Raw genomic sequence first — 19982 nt, forward strand, 5'->3', positions numbered from 1 at the left:
TAATAACAGTGTTGGTAATTGGTGTGGGCACTCACCACGCCTACCCGCCTTGTAGGGGCTAGCCGAAACGCTAGGCGCGGTTGCCGATGATGGTAGAATTAATCTGTTGCTCACAAAATTTATGGCAACACTAAATCATTAGTGTCAAATGGTTGAAACTTTTATGACGGACTGTGCAATTGGAAAAAAGTATTGTTGAATATTATTATAGCTATACTTAGCTTTGAAACGGATTTATCAGGGTATACGGACTTATTGATATTTTTTTAGGGACGAGTCATTAGCAGCGATTTCAACAAAACAGAAGTTACCATTGCCTAACTTTCAAGATATTAAAGTAGTAGATACCTATTATTATAGAACATGATTTCCAAATGTAATTTTAATAATACGTACCAATAAATGGTGAATGTAATGTGATGTACTAAAATTGCATCACTTTCACTAAACACCGGTTCATCTATAAATTGTAGACGTTAAGTAAATCCTGATCGATGCAACACCGTTCGCTAATTAGATATCGCAATAATGATGTATGGGCCAAACATTTGATGGCTATATTGTACCCGTAAAGTACCAACTTTATACTCTCACAATTAGAAGGCAATAATTGTGAAACTTACTGAGTAAATGGACCATCTCTCAATACACCTCGTTTGTGCATAAAACCTTATGATTTGTCACTCTGTCATCACGTTACCTAAAATCTAATCTGTAGTAAATTCTTCAATATTTATGAGTCTCCTTACTTATTGAAAGGACTATAAAATTGTTTAGCTATAATAATGAACATGATCACAGCATTCACAGCTTTAATTTCGATGTTCGCCTTCTAAAAGATATTTAGCATCTTCAATAAGTTTATTTATTGCGCCAATAAACTATAGAACTAGACGAAACATTACCATCGGCGTCGGGAACCATTTTACTCAAAAATAGATCCAGTGCAATTGCTTTCAATATTCCAATACCACTTACTCTAATTTAGGAAGGTACTGCTAATTTCGCAAAAGCTCGTAAGTTCACACTTCATAAGAAATCCTGGAAAAATCAAACATTGCTTACCTGGATTGTGATCGACGGTCCAAAAAATGGACCTTTGCTGGTATTTGGAACATATACGGGACATAGCCAATGCCGTAACCTCCTCTAAGACTGTACAACCATCCCGACATAAAAAAGTTTTTGTATGATTCTTTCATACAAAAAAAAAACTGACAGAAGCTTTGTCTCAAAGAAGTAAAAGCCCGATAAATACCCCTAATGTTAATAAGTTTAGTATGAAATTAACGCAGACATTAGGCGTGCCTTTCTCTCTGACCCCTTACCTTGACTCGCCGCGCCCTGCGGCTCGCATTCCGGTCACACGTCACTGCGCACTATATTTGTTTTCTATAGATTACATTGTTATAATTATTAGCTGCTGTTACTACACTTGATTGAAGCCTTAAGCCTTTGAATGACGTGAATGTTGATACGAGGCTTGTAGATGTGTTTGCGTGATAACTGCTGGTTGAACGGAAAGCCAGCTTCTTTTTTGGCTATTGCGGATATTATGTTTGGAATAGTTTGAAGCAAAATTAAAACAAATAGTTCAGATGAAAAATTCTTATAAATAAATTATTTCAGGTGTAGAAGTCGGCAGTAAAGTAGAAATATTACCTATTTATTTGAGCTTTACATTCTTACAAAATGCATAAAATGCAGACTACAGATAATGTTAACCATATGTAGAAACTTCAAATTGCTACCAGATGAAATCATCTCATACTATTTAGTTAGGAACCAGTACCAAATCATTTGCATTTTCACGTTCTTGTCTGAAAATCCTAATGAATCGGTCATCTAGGAGAGGCCCCCCACGCAATCTTGAATCAATCTTGTGGGGGGTCCGTCTAGTTAACAACTACGTACCCACGCAACCAGCTTCATACAATTCAAATTTTAGATCATAATCCATCATTTTGCACGCAACCATTATACCCAATTAATACTTGACGCAATACTTAGCGTAATCACAAAAAAAAAACTACTCATAGGTCTGATCTTATCAAAGTTCTGCCTAATTAATTTAACATTTCGCTAAATGATTGGCAAATGGCAGTTTTCTTGTCATGTTATTAAATGTTTTTAATGAACAATTGAATAACTGAACTAGATACCCGATTCGATATGATCGTATCGATTCGATCTAAGCGGGCCTGAAAGCGTGATATCTAAATCAAATAAATTAACAACTACAAACAAGCTTCAATCCGGATACATAATTTAAAAATAATAAATCAGTTTTTAATCAAACTTCATTAGTGCTGTTATTTGTATTTTGTTATAGCTGCTATTACTATAGTTCGGCCATTCAGAGAATGCGTTCCTGACACGTCGCGATTGAACTGACGACGTAACTACATTCATTGATTATTGATATAATAATGTTGTTTTAATGCTCCTCAATTGTTAAAACGGTAAACAACCAGCAAAAATATTTTTATCGTAACTGCAACGCCATTGCAAAGTTACGTCGTCAGTTCAATCGCGACGTGTCAGGAACGCATTCTCTGAATGGCCGAACTTTACGAGATATAATTTCGAAATCGGACTGCATCAACCATTGCTGCATTTGTTTTAGTGAAACATTTATGATGTCGTATAAAAACGTCAATGGATTCAGAGATATGAATTTTCATGATTGGATTTGGAACGCAGCCTTTGCTTGGGTCACGTTGAAATGATTTAGTTTCAATATTCACAAACGTCGGTGTAAACGCGATTGTCGGCCACCGCTTAATTTATACCGATTGGCCCTTGTTTATTATTACTGCTTATGTAATAAACCCAGTGATTTTGCAAGGGAATTTATTTTAATGCTAAGCAATGCGTAAGCGTTAATATATGGATATTTTTCTCGTTAAAACATTACGAGGTTTAGTTAGGTTTATTGCTTTTGTTTCGATTGACTGGCAGATTGACTAGCAAGGATATATGTGTCTCGTTAGCTAAATTGCTAGTCAATTATGTGGTAAAAACGTAATGTACTCTTACCAGGATGTTAGTGGCTGGTACTTACGTGTCTTATTAATATTAATAATAGGTTACTATTGGTTTATCGTCGACATGTAATCAAATGTTATAACTACTTAATTTTATTGTCTGTTTTATTGATTGCTAGTGAGAATTGTAAATCTAATGTTCTAGGTCAGGTAGATGTCCTGGATAGAAGAGTAGGTACCTACGTATGTTTGATTTTATATTTACAGTACATGATACTAATGTGTATCCAGGGTAATTGAAGCCTACAAACTATACACTCATTTGTACTACAGTAACTTTGCGGAACTTTTCAAATTTTTGCCATTTTGTTTATAAGTTTAAAGCAATTCAGAACCCCATTTCATTCAGGCAACTAGAACAACTTGATCATCGTTGTTAAATTAAAAGTATAATAAAACAAAATCAGAGCAATGCAAAAAACAAAATTTTATAAAGTGCCCTGACTAATGTCCCGCATTAAAATCATTTATGTAGGCAATTAATACGCTTAGCTGGATGTTTTCCTACGCTAGGCAAAGCCTTAGGCGGTGTTCCCGCAGTGTTCTATGGCAAATGGGCTCAGACACGCTATACCCGTTCATGTACACTACGCGTTATTTCTATGAGAACAAAACAATATTAAACAACAGTATCCACACCATACTTCATCCTTACCAAATTGGGACTTAAAATTACGAACTAAATTTTATTAAGATTTCAAATTAACACAGAATAGGCACTTAATATTTTATTGCCCCACAATTCTGAGAAAAGCTGCTTTATCTATTTCTATTTATTTACATTTTAAGCTTTATTGTGCAATTTGTCTAGATATGTAATTAATGGTCATAAATTACGACTAAGTACGGGTCATGAGAACAGTTCCAATGTTTTGTTCGATTGACAAACCCAGACGTATAATATTTATTTCATTACATTTTATGAACTGTTATTTTTACGAATCATTTATTTAAATAGTTAATCAACATTTTTGTTCCTAATTTAATTATTTTTATTTCGAATATTCAGTGAAAATGAAAATGTCTATTGTCATCAGTCAGTCTCTATTGCCATAATTTTGTTATAATTCAGAGCGCGTATGCTCGTACATAATTTACTACTTCTTACTTAATAACAACTATCTCAAAAACAAAACACGGGCTAAGGAACATGTTAGGGCGTTAGGTATGCGTGTGAATCCATGTGCACAAGTCTCAACATACATACTTAGGTAGGTACTCCGGCTACAACATATCTTCGAGCCAAATACTAAAGTCCAGTCCGCTCTGTACAGCTTCGAGTATGTACACGTGAGAAGTTGAAATAGCTAGTAAACTTTACCTTTGAAATAATTTAATTAGGTGCCTGTATGCAATAACTTACATGTATCTAAAGGCGCTTAATATTGCCAAAGTTCTTAAGTTCCCACATAAACACGTTGTGTTGAAATTCGCATGATGCACTTTCTTAAAATGCTCGTAACATCATATTACTGGCTTCATTACTACAACGATAAGTGGCGTCTAAACGCCCCCTAATACCGCATTTCGAGCGTCCTACTAATTCATGTTCCAGCGAAGAACTGTCAATTACCAACAATATAGTATTATCCGAGCTTCTCTCTTATCTTAGTATCGTAGTAAATGTCGCCAGCGAAATACTGTTCGTTTGTTGAACCCCTTAATTATCAGCCGATGGGATGTATTGCATCCTTAAAGGCTTAATTACGTACGCTAAAGGTTCCCGCTAAACGCGATTGACGCAGTTTCTATGGCTATCCGCGAATGCGTGCGACTATCGATTAGACTCAGTAATTCGAGCAATAATTCCCTATTGAACTGTTACCTCGGCTAGTTAAATGAGTTTATATCTTTGCCTAGAACGTTCCCACTTGTTTGCCTTTAAGTTTCGTACTTTATAATAGAGCCTGAATAAATGGGGTTTTAGAAGCTCTTTACGTTTGAGAACTGTCTGTGAATCGCAATTTATTCTACTGCTGCTCTATATTATAATATAATTATACTTGGACATTTATTCGTTTTATAGGTTTTAAGTGCCTATTATAAACAAAATCAAATGCATACTAAAGCGTACCCGATTGACTTGACCCGCGAGTTAAACGGAAACATTTTATAATAAATATTAATTTGACCTAAAAGCTTGGATACTGCGAATATTAGGCTAGACTGAAATTAGCGAACATTAAGTGTTCTAAACAATGTCAGTATTTAACGGTTGTAGTTCATCGCGAATGTATGCAAATTGCAAACTTGTCGAATTAGCATCGTTCTCATACGTTGTGGCATCATCCCCGTAACGGGGACGCGTGTCTAACGTCGCATAATAACACGTCCGCTTACATCGCCGACCGTTGCGCGACTAATCAATTGGCGTGCCGCGTGATGTCTTCATCAGTCGCCTGGGGGCGTAACGCCCTGCGCTTGCGCACCTAACATAGCTTTTGAGCTTTCCGCGCCAATATAGTGCTTCTATTGTAATTTCATGCACTCATGAAAGTAAAGCATAAATGTTTTATGTTTTAACTTGATAAAAGTTGGCCTAACCAACATCGAACTGATAAGTTTACTTTTTACATTATTTAGTTTTGGTCTTTAAACTTCTCACCTAAACCTTATCCTTCAAAAAAAGTTAACACTGCCTTCTAACAATAGGCCTATCAATGACACATACTGTCCATTGAACCAGAACTCGGAACAAAAACAAGTCTAAGCGTCCACCTGTGAGTGTTAGGGCTCGCGCGTGGGAACCCTTCCCTAATTACCCAGGTCCAGATAACGAGTCTAATTCGCGGGCTGCGTGCGCGCACCACTCTCACGCACGCATTGTCTTCAGTAATTGCCAACCCTGTTCAATTTGTTGCTTCTCTCCGCTGTGATTCCTTTAAGTGGCTACACTCAATTGCTAAATAAATCCCATGCGTACTTATGTGGCCTAACCGATACTATTTCTCATACATTGTTAAATGTTAATAGGATGGAATGCCGCTGTGGATGTGGGCTAAATAACCTGATTTATTGTTGTTTCTGTAGCCGGATTAGACATTATTTATAATATTAACCTTTTCAGTGGGTTGCTAAATTCGTGAAATATTGTTTAAAGTACAATGGGATTTTGGCTTTGTTTTGCCATTAATAGGCAATGGTTTTTGAAAAGCAAAATCCTCCTTGCCTGAGTCCCGGCTTTGACATTTAAGTCCTTATTACCTGAAGGGCTATTGTGTAACTCTTTTACATTGACTAGCATCATAATGATTAGTTAATACACACAAAATTTTATATTGTAAATGCGTTTTTTTATTATTATTTTTAATTGCCCTTCTATAAATTAAAACTGGTAAACTGTACATTTATGTATATCCTTATCATAAAAAGTTTAATTGAAGTTTTGTAAGTAAGTTAGTATTAAAAGCTTTTAGATAAATAAATGCATGACAGCCTAGTTATAAATGGATTTAAAAAAACATTAATCAACTCAAAGCTTAATTAATCATACGCATACATATTCTGTCTTAAAAAAGGTTCAACTGCCAATGCGACTTTTTGTTCACCATTAAATTCTTAAGCAAACGACTGTTAATTCAATGATTCAAATTAACTAAAGCAATTAAATCTGGGTGATCGAACCGATACAACTATTACAGATATCATGTATAACTTGACTTAATGGATGTAGGAGTAGATATCGGAATTTCCTCAGAAAACCAGTATTTAACTAAAACCTATTAATAATCAATTAAATACACATCTATTCGGCATAAATCATACAACACTGAAATATAACAGAAAATGACATTGCCCAAAATGGGACACGAATAAATTTAAATATTGGAAAACTGGTGTTTAAATCAAACGTAGTTGGCGCGTAAACGCAGCTGCCAATATTAATTTGAATCGAGAACATCGGTGAATAAATCGATTCGCGGGGCGAGTAAAGTGAATCGATTCAATTCGTGCGGTGCGTTTTTAATAAGGCATCTATTAAGTTGACGAACGTGTGAATGAGTTTTATTGCCTTATCTGTGGGTAGGTGAGGCGGGAGGCATTCGCACGTCCAATAATGATTTACTGGAGATTTCAGACTGGCTCTGTACTTAGAGAAGATACTCGTGTTTATTCATATTTAGAATGACACTAGTTAGACATTGCGTGTGCGCCAGTTGATGTTTTTAGTATGGAAGTATTCGTGTTTATGCCAGTTGTGGTAATTTGTTCACGGACCGTGTCCCCTAATGGTCTATTTAATATTTATTACTGTTAAGATTTATAGCTATTCACATATTAACCTTGATTTATAGAGCTGGAACGCGTTGGTAATTTTAGATTGATTTATTTTTATGAAAATGTATGTCCTAAGATCGTTTATCGAATGTTGTGTTTTTGTTATTACCGCAAGAACCCCATTATATTGTGCTTTTGCTCTGACTTACATACGCCTTGCTTACTTACAGTACCTACATGAACTTCCATAATATTCAAAACTTATCGAATTTTATTTACTCAATTTCCGAAGCAGATATACCTACCAAATAAAGAAAGCCTCAAGCCTAACCTATTCCTGTTTTCACACAAGCCAAAGACCTTACTAACAAAAAAAAACTTTTCTAATTACATCACCTTTAGTCCGTTTATGTGCGCACGCACATTCTCCATTGAATGCGTATAAGGTAGCGACATGTCGCCGCGACACGCGACACGGCGCGCGCTGTCGCGTTGTCGCCTTGTCGCTACCGTACATTGCTTACGCGCATTGATAAACGGCATAGTTTAGTGTGAAGTTAGAAATTGTGCGTATTATTAGGTAATTTTAACTGCATAAGGAGTGTTTTCTCGGTACCATCGCTTTATCAATATGAAAAGCCATTTTTTTCAAGTTTACTATTCCAATATTTAAATGTCCTTTAAAAAAGCTATATAATCAACTATTTACAGAATAATTTTTGGATCTAATCACTTTCTAGTAATTAATTTGACAATTACCTTTATTAATACGTTCTTTCTATTAATTACATTGCAAATTAGGTACCTACGCAACACATTTTAGACCACAAAGCTTCCCAGAACGTTGAAACAATATTGATGAGAGCATACAGATTTCCAGAAATAAATAGCGCAGTATTTATAAGGTTAAGGCAACGGGAGATCCGGCGTACGATTGCAGTTCTTGTATCACTTGTAAAATACTTTATTGCTATAGTGGGCGGGACGAGAAGTGACCGCTGAACACCTTTGGCATTTATGACCAGTATTTTAAAGCATTATTTCTAATATGAAATTAGTTGGAACGATTGGTATGCGATTTGTCGCAGATATGGTAAACAGGTGTCCTACATTTTGTGCCGTATCTTAACTTTGACACTTTGTGGAGGAAGGATTAATTATTTGTTTTGTTGCCGGAGGTTAATTACATTGCGGATATTTACATACAATGAAATCTGTGACATGAAATCTCTGGACACGGACATTTTATGGAGATAAAGGTATGAACTAATTGTTTCGTATTTGTAGAACCGATTCGTTTGACAGGCTTTGCGGTTATGACAGTATCCGTAATAAGCTTTTGCTGTGGAAGTTTCTAGAACCTTTACTGGATCCTATGAAGTACTAGATGATTAACTACCTTTTCTTTATGTACTTTTTTCTAAATAAAAACTCCTATGACAAAACATTACTATACCGAGCTGAAAGTACCAGGGCAGTATGAGTGGGACAGAGGCAGCGTTTGGTTCGTTTTGGTATTTATAGCAGCGCCTCCCCGTTAGCTTTATCTGTATCGTGGCTGTGCGCTATGCGGCTATCGAGCACCAGCCAAGCCATCGCTGATACATACGAACTGAATTTTGGTGCGAATTAGGACTTTTTATAGTCCCTTTCCGTTGGTTTTCAAGAAAATATGTGAAGAAGAGCTTTGAGCTTTTACCAATTAGGTAATTGAAAGTGCGACCAAGTTACCAGCATTCTTTTTCTCGGAAGTGTGCTACAAGCCTTGTCAGGTTTATTGCCGGAGTATACTGAAAACGTCACATTAGATATGCACTAAAATGACTTTGAGAAGACCCATAAGATTCCTAATGGAAACGAAGGGCTTGGAAAGTCCTACACTTTACAGAATCTTTACAAAGCTTCGAATTACCAATGTAGGTACAGGTACATTCAAATAACATTAATTAAATCCTTCAGAAAAAAATCAGCGAGTGTGCGTCGCACTCGCGAGCTAATGATACACTGATTAACAATATTCGGGGCAGATAGCAGTGAGTTACTCGCGGGGGGCGGGGCGAGCGACCGCCGCGATGTTAGATTGCGCCCGCGCCGATTTATGCCAGCCTCTCCGTATTAACTGATATCGCACACTAAATATGCCATTATTATATGCGAAACAAATAATGCTCTCTCACATTTACGATCCTGATTGCGCTTCCTTTTATTTATTGCTGAGAATGGAATTTGAAGGCGGTTAAGATAATAACAATATTTTGTGTTACATCTTTCGGATTGTTGTTGCTGATTGTGTTTGCTATTATGTCTAACTGCCAGTTAAAATGATAGACTGCAATGTTAATCTTTGTGCTAAAGAGCCTGAAATAAAGGAACAAATAAATAGACAAGTATTTCATATTCAAACTGAGGGTTTTTGGGAACCGTGTTAACAAGATGAAACTTGAAATCAGAACAGCAATCCGGTACCACAATATCTTAGAATTGTTTCTAAATTCAAACACCACTTTTCCCAGTTCTAATGTAACCAACCAGTAAATTACAAATTCAAAAGCAAGAAACTTAAGAAAAACAATATTAGAGACGCGACCTATGGAATTAATACAGTCAAGATGTTATTGCTACGATAGCAAATTGGAATTCTATTATAGTCTAGCATGAATTCTGTTACTTATTCTCTTATCCCCCATCGTACAATTGCAATGCACTTAGCATTTCATATTGTTAAAGAAACTGAGTGAAGCGTTCCTTATTTTGCTATAATTTCTTTTGAAAGGTCATTAGTGTTAGTTGCGCTGGTGTTATTTCTTCGGTTTTTGTGCTTAAGTGAATTTACTTTAAAATAAATGCTTATAGTGTTTGTATATTGTTGCTAGCATCGTATCATTGTATACTATTACTTCATTACTATCTTATTCTACTTCATCATCACCATCTTCGTGCTTTATACTTTGAGATCACTGCAATGTTTCTTTAACTTAACATCCAACTCCTATATGGTATTTCTACAAAGACTCTTATATGACCTGTCCTTATTACAAATTTTGCCTGTAAGAATGTACGTTTAAAGTGACTATTCTTATCAGATTCTCAAAGATGTTCAGAGACAAATATTATCACACGTTAATCGTTAAAACGATTCGCTAATTATGTCGCATTCTGGTAGATTAGCTATCAGCCCTATCACATATGTCCCACCCTTTGTTAAAAACGGAATAAAGCCAATTTATAAATTCGTCTCCAACACGAACATCATTAATTATGTTGCTGGCTGGGTGGCTGAGAAAAACTTACTCCACTCATTTCGCTATCAATACCATCGGGTATTGTCCCTTTTGCTCCTCCAATTGTATCAACTCTTTGTTCAACTGCTTCATGACTTATGTCATTTTAATCGTCTTTCAGTATAGTACCTTATGCTCTTTTAAATAGTGTTCATTTTGCAGTGGCCATGTTGAAAAAGTTAACTTTTTCGGAAATGGACCGATATTAGCGTCCCTTTCTATTGTTTTGTTCGCCAGCCTCCCCGGCGTTAATGGTGTTATCTGGACCCTCGAACGCAGGCACCTCTCCGTATATTTCTTTATCTTGTCCACTCTGTTGGCGGTTACCAACATTTTGTTTTTTATTCATTTGCTAATTTCGAAAATGAGAAGGCGTTCGCGATCACATCTTCCAGTGATCGTAGATTTAGGCTTGAGCGCATTAATAAAATTAACGAATGTTTTTTAAATTAATTGAACGCATCGTACTTGGAATTTCATTATCCGCCATCGGATGCCTTCCCGGTATTAGTCGTTGAAAATGTAAATTGTATTTGATTATATTTTGTTCAAGTTTTCAGCTGCGGATCTTACTTTGGGGTTAAGGTTTAACATGTTTAACATATCAAGTGGTGATTCATCTACGAATGGTAGGTACACGTTTAAACCTCAGTCATGTGCTACCACTATAATTCCTAAATAACATTACGAATTGCAATTCATAATAAACATGCACGTATCATATTAATAACGTTATTATAACCTAACCTCAAAACTAGGCACACCTTTACGGCTTTACCTTACAATGTTACGAATAAATGAATATCATATTGCAAACAAACATGACAGAACAATCCTCACCACTTCCCATGATTGTTTACATTAAATTACAACATTGGGTTTATAGGTGGTATGTTGATAATAGTACGGGTTGTCGGCGCGAGCGCAGCCGCGGGCGGGGGCGGGGCCGACGCATGCGCGGGCCACCCCGACGACGACGCCCCATGCCGCACGCGGGCGAAACACCTTGCCTATGTACGAATTCAACGAAAAACATGTGCTTTGTGCTCATGAATATGTATCTAGGAAAGTTATGAAGTCATTGACTATCCCACGAAAACCTGAAAATTCACAAAAATATTTACAAAATACGTACTTGAAAGTTTTCTTTTCGCTCTCTTTGAAATCTCTGCTAATCGCATCCAATTCAGTCTAACCATGTTCATTTCGCTTCTTTTGTCTACCAGATTACATAAAATGTTACCACAATTTACCATTACCCAACAAAGCGACGAGGTATCGACGTAGCTTAATTCCAATCGGATCATTGAAAGAACAATACGGTATGCGCACGAGTGGATTGCGAGCCGACCTCATTACGCTGCGTACGCGCATACACATGTGATTTCACCGCGTTATCTTTACTAATACATCAATGGCTTGTCCAGTATTGTTAGTGACGTGGCTATTGTGATGTGTTGCTTTACATTGTATAGATAGGTACAGGGTAGTGATGGGACATGTTCATCGATACCTATCAATACCACACAGCAAGCTGGATTTTGTGACTCCTGTCAATCAGAAGGCTGAAAATTCCCAATAAAGTAATTTTAATTGGCTAATCAGCAGCAGTAGATGATTTATTTAACTAGGCAAACAACTAATATGTTTGAAATGTTTTTGCATTTTTTTTGTCCTTGCATTTAAGCGGTACCAGTGTCTATTTCCATTTTAGCTACTCTTCTCAATTTAATTCATGTGAAATCCTTATGTATAAAGTTTTGAAGAGGCTTGTTTTTAGTGGTCACCCCGTCACAATCGAATACTTTAAACGTTTAATCTACCGATACAGACCACAGTGCATCACTAAATCCATCGGTGAATGGGGGTACTTACGGCACAAAGCCCTTGTTACGTAACGCATATTGTAGCAGTCTGCCAGGATTAGACTTGTGTCGATACCTTCAGACTAGACTTGACATTTAGATCGCTTCACATCTCTACATAGTATTTACGACGCCACAAATTATGGCTTACAACCGTCTTATTTGAGTGCAGTGTTTAGGTGCTATGATTTGCTTGGTACTCTTCTGCAGTTTAGGTACCTATTATTTTCATGCACACTGTATCTATCTTCACAAATTCATATTTATGCCCCTACTTATCGATTTAAACGTCTGGTAAATTGAAATATTTTTGCGCATTAACGCTCAAAATTTTACAATTGCAAGGCGCCATTCCATGCGTCAATTTTGAAGAGCTCTCTCTGACTTGACTATACATTTTGTGTGGGCATAAACCCCATCTAAATCATACCAATGTGGACTAACAAATCAATATACTTTTTGACAAAATACCAACCCTCCAATGCCACAAGCCTAATCAGCATCATTCATTTACAAATAAGATTTCATAATGACTAAGCTAAAACCGCCTCAAGGCAGCAATTAGTTAAGCAACAAAGGGTCCGTTGCTAAGCGGCAGTGACACAGCCAGTCCACCAATTTATCAATTAGGCGACTTTGCTGTGTCTTGACCTCAGGGCCTAACATTGTTTTATGAGGTCCGTTTTGGAATATCTTTATCCGACTTGGTCTTAAGCTGTTTTGAAAATGTTTATGGGCAGGGGTTGGTAGGGTTGACATTTGCCATTCGAATCAGTTATAAGTTATATATTTGCTTAGTATATGTGTTGTTATAGTTTTTGTGTGTTCACATGTCAGGAATCTGTCGAAAGCTCGACAGAAAAAAATGCTGTAAACCAAACCTCCAGAAATCTTGAATCCTAAAAACTCTCTTGAACTCATCTAAAAAGGAATTGCTAACAATTAGGAAGAAAACTTCCTTCGAAAGCTCACTTTAAGTTAGTCCCAGAGAGTCAGAAAAAAACAGAGTACCAATACTGCCACAATAAATCACATCACAATATCCAGTAAATTGCTCAAGCCCGCAATATGGTGGTGAAGCGGAGTAGTCTATGTTGTGTCAAAAACTGCAAAGTGCTGCCAGGCGAAGCATTAGTCACTCAGCACCGACTTGTGATTCTGGATGTCAAAGTAACTGTCTCGCCCAAAAGCAACAAAGATCGGCCCCCTCCAAGGATTAGGTGGCGTATGCTAGAGAAGGAAGAATGTGCTGATGTATTTAGGAGTCAGGTTGTGGAAAAAATGACAGAAATGAAGGAGATGGAAGGTAGATGTGTGAATGAATGTTGGAGTGAAATGGCAAGCCATATAAGGGAAGTCGCAAAAGACGTGTGCGGAGAGTCGAGAGGAAAAGGTTTGATAGATAGAGATACATACAGGGTGGTGGAATGATGAAGTACAAAAGGTTTTGAAAGAAAAGAAAGTAGCATTCAAAGAATGGCAGAATGTTGAAATAGCGAATGCAAGTCTGAAGGATGACAGAAAGAGAATATACATGGAATGGAAGAGAAAAGCAAAGAAGGCGGTAGCAGTTGCCAGAGCTAAGGCGCAGGAGAGGTTGTACAACTCCCTGGACAGTCCAAGAGGCCAAAAAGAGCTCTACCGAATTACGAAAGAGAGAGAGAGACGATCGAGGGATATAACCCACATAAAATGCATAAAAGATGAGTCTGGCAAGGTTTTGTGTAATGATGAAGAAATAAAAGAGAGATGGAAGGTTTATTTTGAAAAGCTTATGAATGAAGAGAATGTTTGGAATGGAATACTCCAAGAGGCACAAGTAAATAAGGGATTGGTAAGAGAAATTAGCATGGATGAGGTAGAAAGAGCACTTGGAAGTATGAAGAATGGAAAGGCCTTGGGCCCTGATGATATACCAGCTGAGGTGTGGAAGGTGTTAAAGAAGAACGGATGTATGTGGCTGACTTTATTCTTCAATAAGTTGCTGCATGAAGAAGTCATCCCGCAAGAATGGTGCAGTAGTTCGCTAGTGCCCATCTTCAAGAATAAAGGGGATGTGCAAGATTGCGGCAACTATAGGGGGATAAAGCTCATGTCGCATACTATGAAGGTATGGGAGAAAGTGATAGAGAAAAGAGTGCGAGAAGAGAGTGAAATTACCCAAAACCAATTTGGGTTTATGCCAGGTCGAGGAACAATGGACGCCATCTTCGCACTTCGCCAATTGTGCGAGAAGTACAGACGTGTGCACAGGAATCTGCACATGGTGTTCATTGACCTTGAGAAAGCGTATGATAGGGTGCCTCGGGAAGTGTTATGGTGGGCCATGAAAGAGAAAGGTGTGCCTGGGAAGTATGTGGAGTTAGTTCGTGCGATGTACAGGCAGTCCTGTACGTATGTCCGATCGTCGGCCGGCAATACTGACCAGTTCAGTGTGGCTGTGGGCCTGCACCAAGGGTCTGCTTTAAGTCCTTACCTCTTCCTGCTTATTATGGACGCCTTGACGGCGGACATACAGGAGGAGGCATCCTGGTGCATGCTGTTTGCCGACGACATCGTCCTGGTTAGTGAAGACGGACCTGAGATCCAGAGCAGATTGGGGAGTTGGCAACAGAGACTGGAGAATGTTGGCTTAAAAATCAGCAGAACCAAGACCGAATATATGTTCTGCGATTTCGGCGGTCTCTCCAGTCCTGAAGCCATAGCGCTGGATAACGCACTTCTTCCAGTCTGCTCCGATTTCCGGTATCTCGGTTCGCTTATTCAGGGCGATGGCGAAATAGATCGGACAGTTACGCACAGAATTAACGCAGGATGGATGAAATGGCGGCAGGTAACGGGAACAACTTGTGACCCTCGTATTCCCCTTAAAGTTAAGGGGAAAATTTACAAGAGTATGGTCAGGCCTGCTGTCTTGTATGGATCAGAGTGCTGGCCCACAAAAGCGACGAATGAAAGACAATTGCATGCGGCAGAGATGAGAATGTTAAGAGGTATGTGTGGAGTTACGCGAATGGATAGAGTGAGGAATGAGTATATAAGAGGAAGTTTGAAAGTAGCGCCGGTATCAGAAAAACTGCGTGGAAACCGGCTGTCGTGGTATGGGCATGTGATGCGGAGGGATGAGAGTCATGTTGTGAGGAAGGTGATGAGTATGAACGTAGACGGATATAGTGGAAGAGGAAGACCAAAGAAACGATGGATGGATTGTGTGAAAGTAGATATGGTAAGAAAGAATGTTACTTGTGAGATGACGGCAGATAGAAGAGTATGGAAGAAGAAAACATGCTGCGCCGACCCCAAATAAAATTGGGATAAGGGCAGGAGGATGATGATGCTCAAGCCCGCAATATGTCACTACAAATTCCGCAATACCTCCTAAATTGTTCGCCGAAAATTCTAAATTGTTAAACAATTACTAAAGCAAGTGAGGTTTATTAAGTAGCAGTGACAAGCCCGTCGGGCCGTCCTCGCCAATCTGTCAATTAGGCGGCATTCTTGTGCCCTGACCCGGCGCAAGCGCAACTGCCGAGGATGACTAACGGCTGTGTTCGGCTCACCCTTTACCTTGCTGTGCCGTGCTAAGACTGGCTGTATGGTTTGTGTCGTGTTTAACATTTTGTACTGTGGTAGGTACTTACTGTAACTAGTAGATATCCGTGTTTATTTTATTGATACTTTCTTTTTTGATATCCAACTCTTAATTAACAGAATCTTTCTAAGCATCCCTAAAATATATTTTTAAGCTGTGTGCTATGCTGTTGTGCGTGCAGATTAATCGACGTCTTAAGTGTGGGTAAATGTTTTTAGTTACAGTGCAGTTATCATTGACACCTTTTTACGGCCTGACAAACATTCATCTTCATATAAAAGCACAAGCGTCTGTATAGGGCCCGTGCGGCTACTCTGGTGTTACAATTAAAAAGTACTCTTTCGATCTGCCAATCTTGACCAAATCAACTACATATATTTTATTGAAAATATGTATGTAAAAGCAATATCGTTTAAATTAATGGCAGACAACATTACATGCAGTATTACATCAAATATTCAATAAATCTAAGGTCCCCAGGTGGCGGATAGTAGGAAAAGGTTAACAAGTTGTAAATTATTTTCACATAAATCCCAATTCGATCTTTAACATTTCCCACGATAAACCTGAAATCCTGTCAACCCTAGCAACGAAATCTTAGAAGACATTAACTTTCAAATGCCCACTAAATACTAATAAGATAAAGAGCCTTCATTTATCTACAAACAACTAATCAAATCGTCATCAGTGATTAATTAACTTTAATTGAACACTTGGAATCATGTAACTAAGATAACTCGATACTCGGCCCTCTCGCTATCGAATCGAGTCGAGTCGACTCGAAGCGAGTACGTGACTCGCGATGCATTAAGATAGTGTATTACATATTTCACCACCTATACGACCTCTGCTAGGAACCTTTGTAGTGACAGTTTGTGGACTGCAACACAAAAATCTTAAGGAAAAACGTTGCGAAAATTATATGATTTGTATCAGGGTTAGAAGCGTGTGAAAGATCATAATTTTTGATAATAAGTGAAACAGACATTTCAAAATGCATAAGCCATAGGTGTTTTGAAATACATGTTTTACAAAGGAGTTGCATAAAATAAAGATTTCTGTTCTGCATTACTATATACCTACCCGTTCTTATAAGCTGCAAAATAAGCTCTGCAATGTAAACTTGCCATTTTTACATTCCACATAACTGTGGCGCACTGTGTCAAGGCACGGAGATTATCCTCAATAATGGCTTCATTACGTTCCACGTAGCGTCTCTAACTACATTATGTTAATAGAGCGCGGGTTATACCATCCAGGCACGCGATACACATTTTAAAAATGGAACAATTTTTAAATTCACCCCCCGCAGAGAAGCGCCCGCGCCTCTCAGATTGGCAGAGTGAGTGACGTCCGCTGTCCTTATTGGTCGATAAGATTTGACAACAGATAAGAATAAGCGGGCCACATAAAAGACGATGTGTCTCTTCCTGAGCATTTTGGACTTGTAAAAATTTCGAAACGGTATCGCGGTAACAAAAAGGGTACGCTATCTTGCTCTCAGCCGGTCATCTCGTATCTATCACATGGGAATGAAAACATCTGTCGACATTTTGTTATGTCTGGAGCTTTTTTACGTGCGCGCTCGCATTATAAAGTGGTAGAGGTTTTGGTTTTGTTTGGATTGTGTAATAGCGAGGTCGATCGCCCCTGGTCGTTTCAAACATTGTTATGAGCCCGACCGGGTCCTGACGTGGAGCGAGGAATCCCTCTGGACATTATCCGGTCGAACCATTGTGATGCGAGTTAACACAATACGGAGATGTTCGATAGTGTGGCGTACGATACGACTTCGTCACTGCTATCTCATATCTGAGATGCACAATTGAATACGAACCGTTATGAGGTCATTGCTGTATCAAAAGTTACTATGTCAAAGAACGAAATTTTGAAATGTGTTTTATTGAAATTTTCACCTGCAACTCCCAAACGTCCCATCATGCTATTAGCCTGCTATCAAAAATTGTATTTGCATCCATATACTGAAGATTCACATCTTAACCCCCTATGCTATACAAGAAAGCCTCTCTCAAAAATTCGTTAAAATTCACTGTTTTGTTGTCCTAACCATTAACGTTTTATTCCAGGCGGAAGATTCTGCTCATTCTCTCCTTGCATCGAGCAAGTTCAGAGAACATGCCTAGCACTTCAAGACTACGGCTTTCAAGAAATATCTACCATGGAAGTATTGCAGACTGAAATCAAGGTCACTAGGAGAACAATCCCCGTTAGGGATTTATCGTTCTTGAAGCAAAAGGTAAGTATCTAATTTGAACAGAAACCGTTGACGAACTATGAACTCTGATTTGTCTCCAAACATATCGAGAAATTAAACAGCGTGGAATCTCAGTCTTAATTGCTATTTGTCATAAACAAGCTATATACATGGGGCTGAATCGGTTCTCAAGCTTATAAATCTATATTAAAACACACTACAGCCACAATAGCACATATTGAGACTAATTTACGTCAGATTATAATAATAAGGGCGTAGGCACAGTTACACCTAAACAAGATCTTATAAACTAGTGTTCCCAAAAAGCAATCTAAACAATAATCCAACTTTAATTAGTGCAACCTAACTAAAATATTCAAGCAAACAAAACATACCTCAGGCGTATCTCCCATCAGGTCTTAATTTACTAATGGCCACATCTGGGCCATACTGACCTGACACATTAGACGGTTGAGTTACGGGTCCTCAACACACGACGAGGATCGATCAGGCCTAACGAGCAGGTAATTGACAGTATCACTTGGTATAGCCTACTGTTCTGTACTTGTACCGGTTTAAGGCCATTCAAATAATTTGTGGTACGTTGGATTTGGTTTTGAATTTCGAGTTAATTTTGTTTCTATTGTAATGTAAAATAGATTATTAGTAGTTCACATCCTATATAATTGCGATGAGCCCGTATCTATAATCTGGAACACCTATAGGAAAAACCAGTTAAGTACTTAGAACCCAATGAGACAGTCTAACCTGGTAATCGAATTCAGGATCTAGTAATGATTTCTGAATTCAACTCAGGACCACATGCAATTGATCTTGCAAAACCAACGACACAGCACTTATAATTAACCCAAAACAAAAGTTACTTTTTACACATTACAAAAGTAAGTTCAAGCCTTAGATATGTAATAGTAAATGCTGACTCCGATATTACACATACAGCTAAAGGTCAAACACATTAAACTGTGTGACAAGTACAATTGGACGTGATTGTAAAGTGGGCACAGATCTGTCTGTTTTATTAAATCCTATATTTTATCTTACATAAATACATAGTATGTTTGCAGACAAGAGTTCAAGGTTTGTAAATTTGAACTTTTTTGAGAAGTCTTTATTTGGTTTGTCATCGAACCTTTTAATTCTAATTTTTTTCATCGTAACTAACGTCTTCAAGATAAGTCTTCATTTCTATCCTGTCATCATTATTATCGGATTGGCTCCGGTTCATACCTTCGTCTATCTATCTTATTCAATGGACCCTAAAACTTACTAATAGCAAGAAGAATTTACTATTTGTAAATAGAATATACCCTAAAAGGTAGCACGTCCTAAATTGAATGGGCCCGCGGATATGAATGGGGTTACAGCGGATACATAGTCGATTCGGCGGATAATTGGACTTACGCGGATACGTGAAACGCGTATTGCTGAGTAAATGCGGTCATAAGTCTTAATGGTCGGGCATTCAAACCAGCGATTTTCATTAAAGGTTCCTCGAAGCTCGTCGTTATCGTTACTATACAAACAAAAAAATATGCGGTAAGCCTTAACCGAATATGGTACATAATTTCCCTCATCATTTCTGAATATTTAATTACAGACTGTCCTAGGCTTTTCATTATAAAACCATAATTTAGGTTTCAGATTGCCTTAAGTAAATGCTTGCCTGACTTGGGCCACTCATAAATTCCAGAAGTTATTTCCAAATATCCCAAAATCCTAATAAACTTCCTTAGGGGTCCGCAA

The 19982-nt window shown here is 37.9% G+C and overlaps 1 protein-coding gene across 1 annotated transcript in view; it reads left to right on the plus strand.

Moving 5' to 3' along the window:
- LOC124640535 (tRNA (adenine(58)-N(1))-methyltransferase catalytic subunit TRMT61A) overlaps positions 1-19982 on the plus strand; it is a 61532-nt gene that overhangs the window by 9879 nt on the left and 31671 nt on the right. Inside the window, exon 5 of the mRNA XM_047178315.1 lies at positions 18091-18260. Within this exon, the coding sequence (XP_047034271.1) occupies positions 18091-18260 (170 nt within the window). The remainder of the gene's footprint in view (positions 1-18090; positions 18261-19982) is intronic.

This window comes from Helicoverpa zea, chromosome 21 (genome assembly GCF_022581195.2).
Source record: "Helicoverpa zea isolate HzStark_Cry1AcR chromosome 21, ilHelZeax1.1, whole genome shotgun sequence".
NCBI lineage: Eukaryota > Metazoa > Arthropoda > Insecta > Lepidoptera > Noctuidae > Helicoverpa > Helicoverpa zea.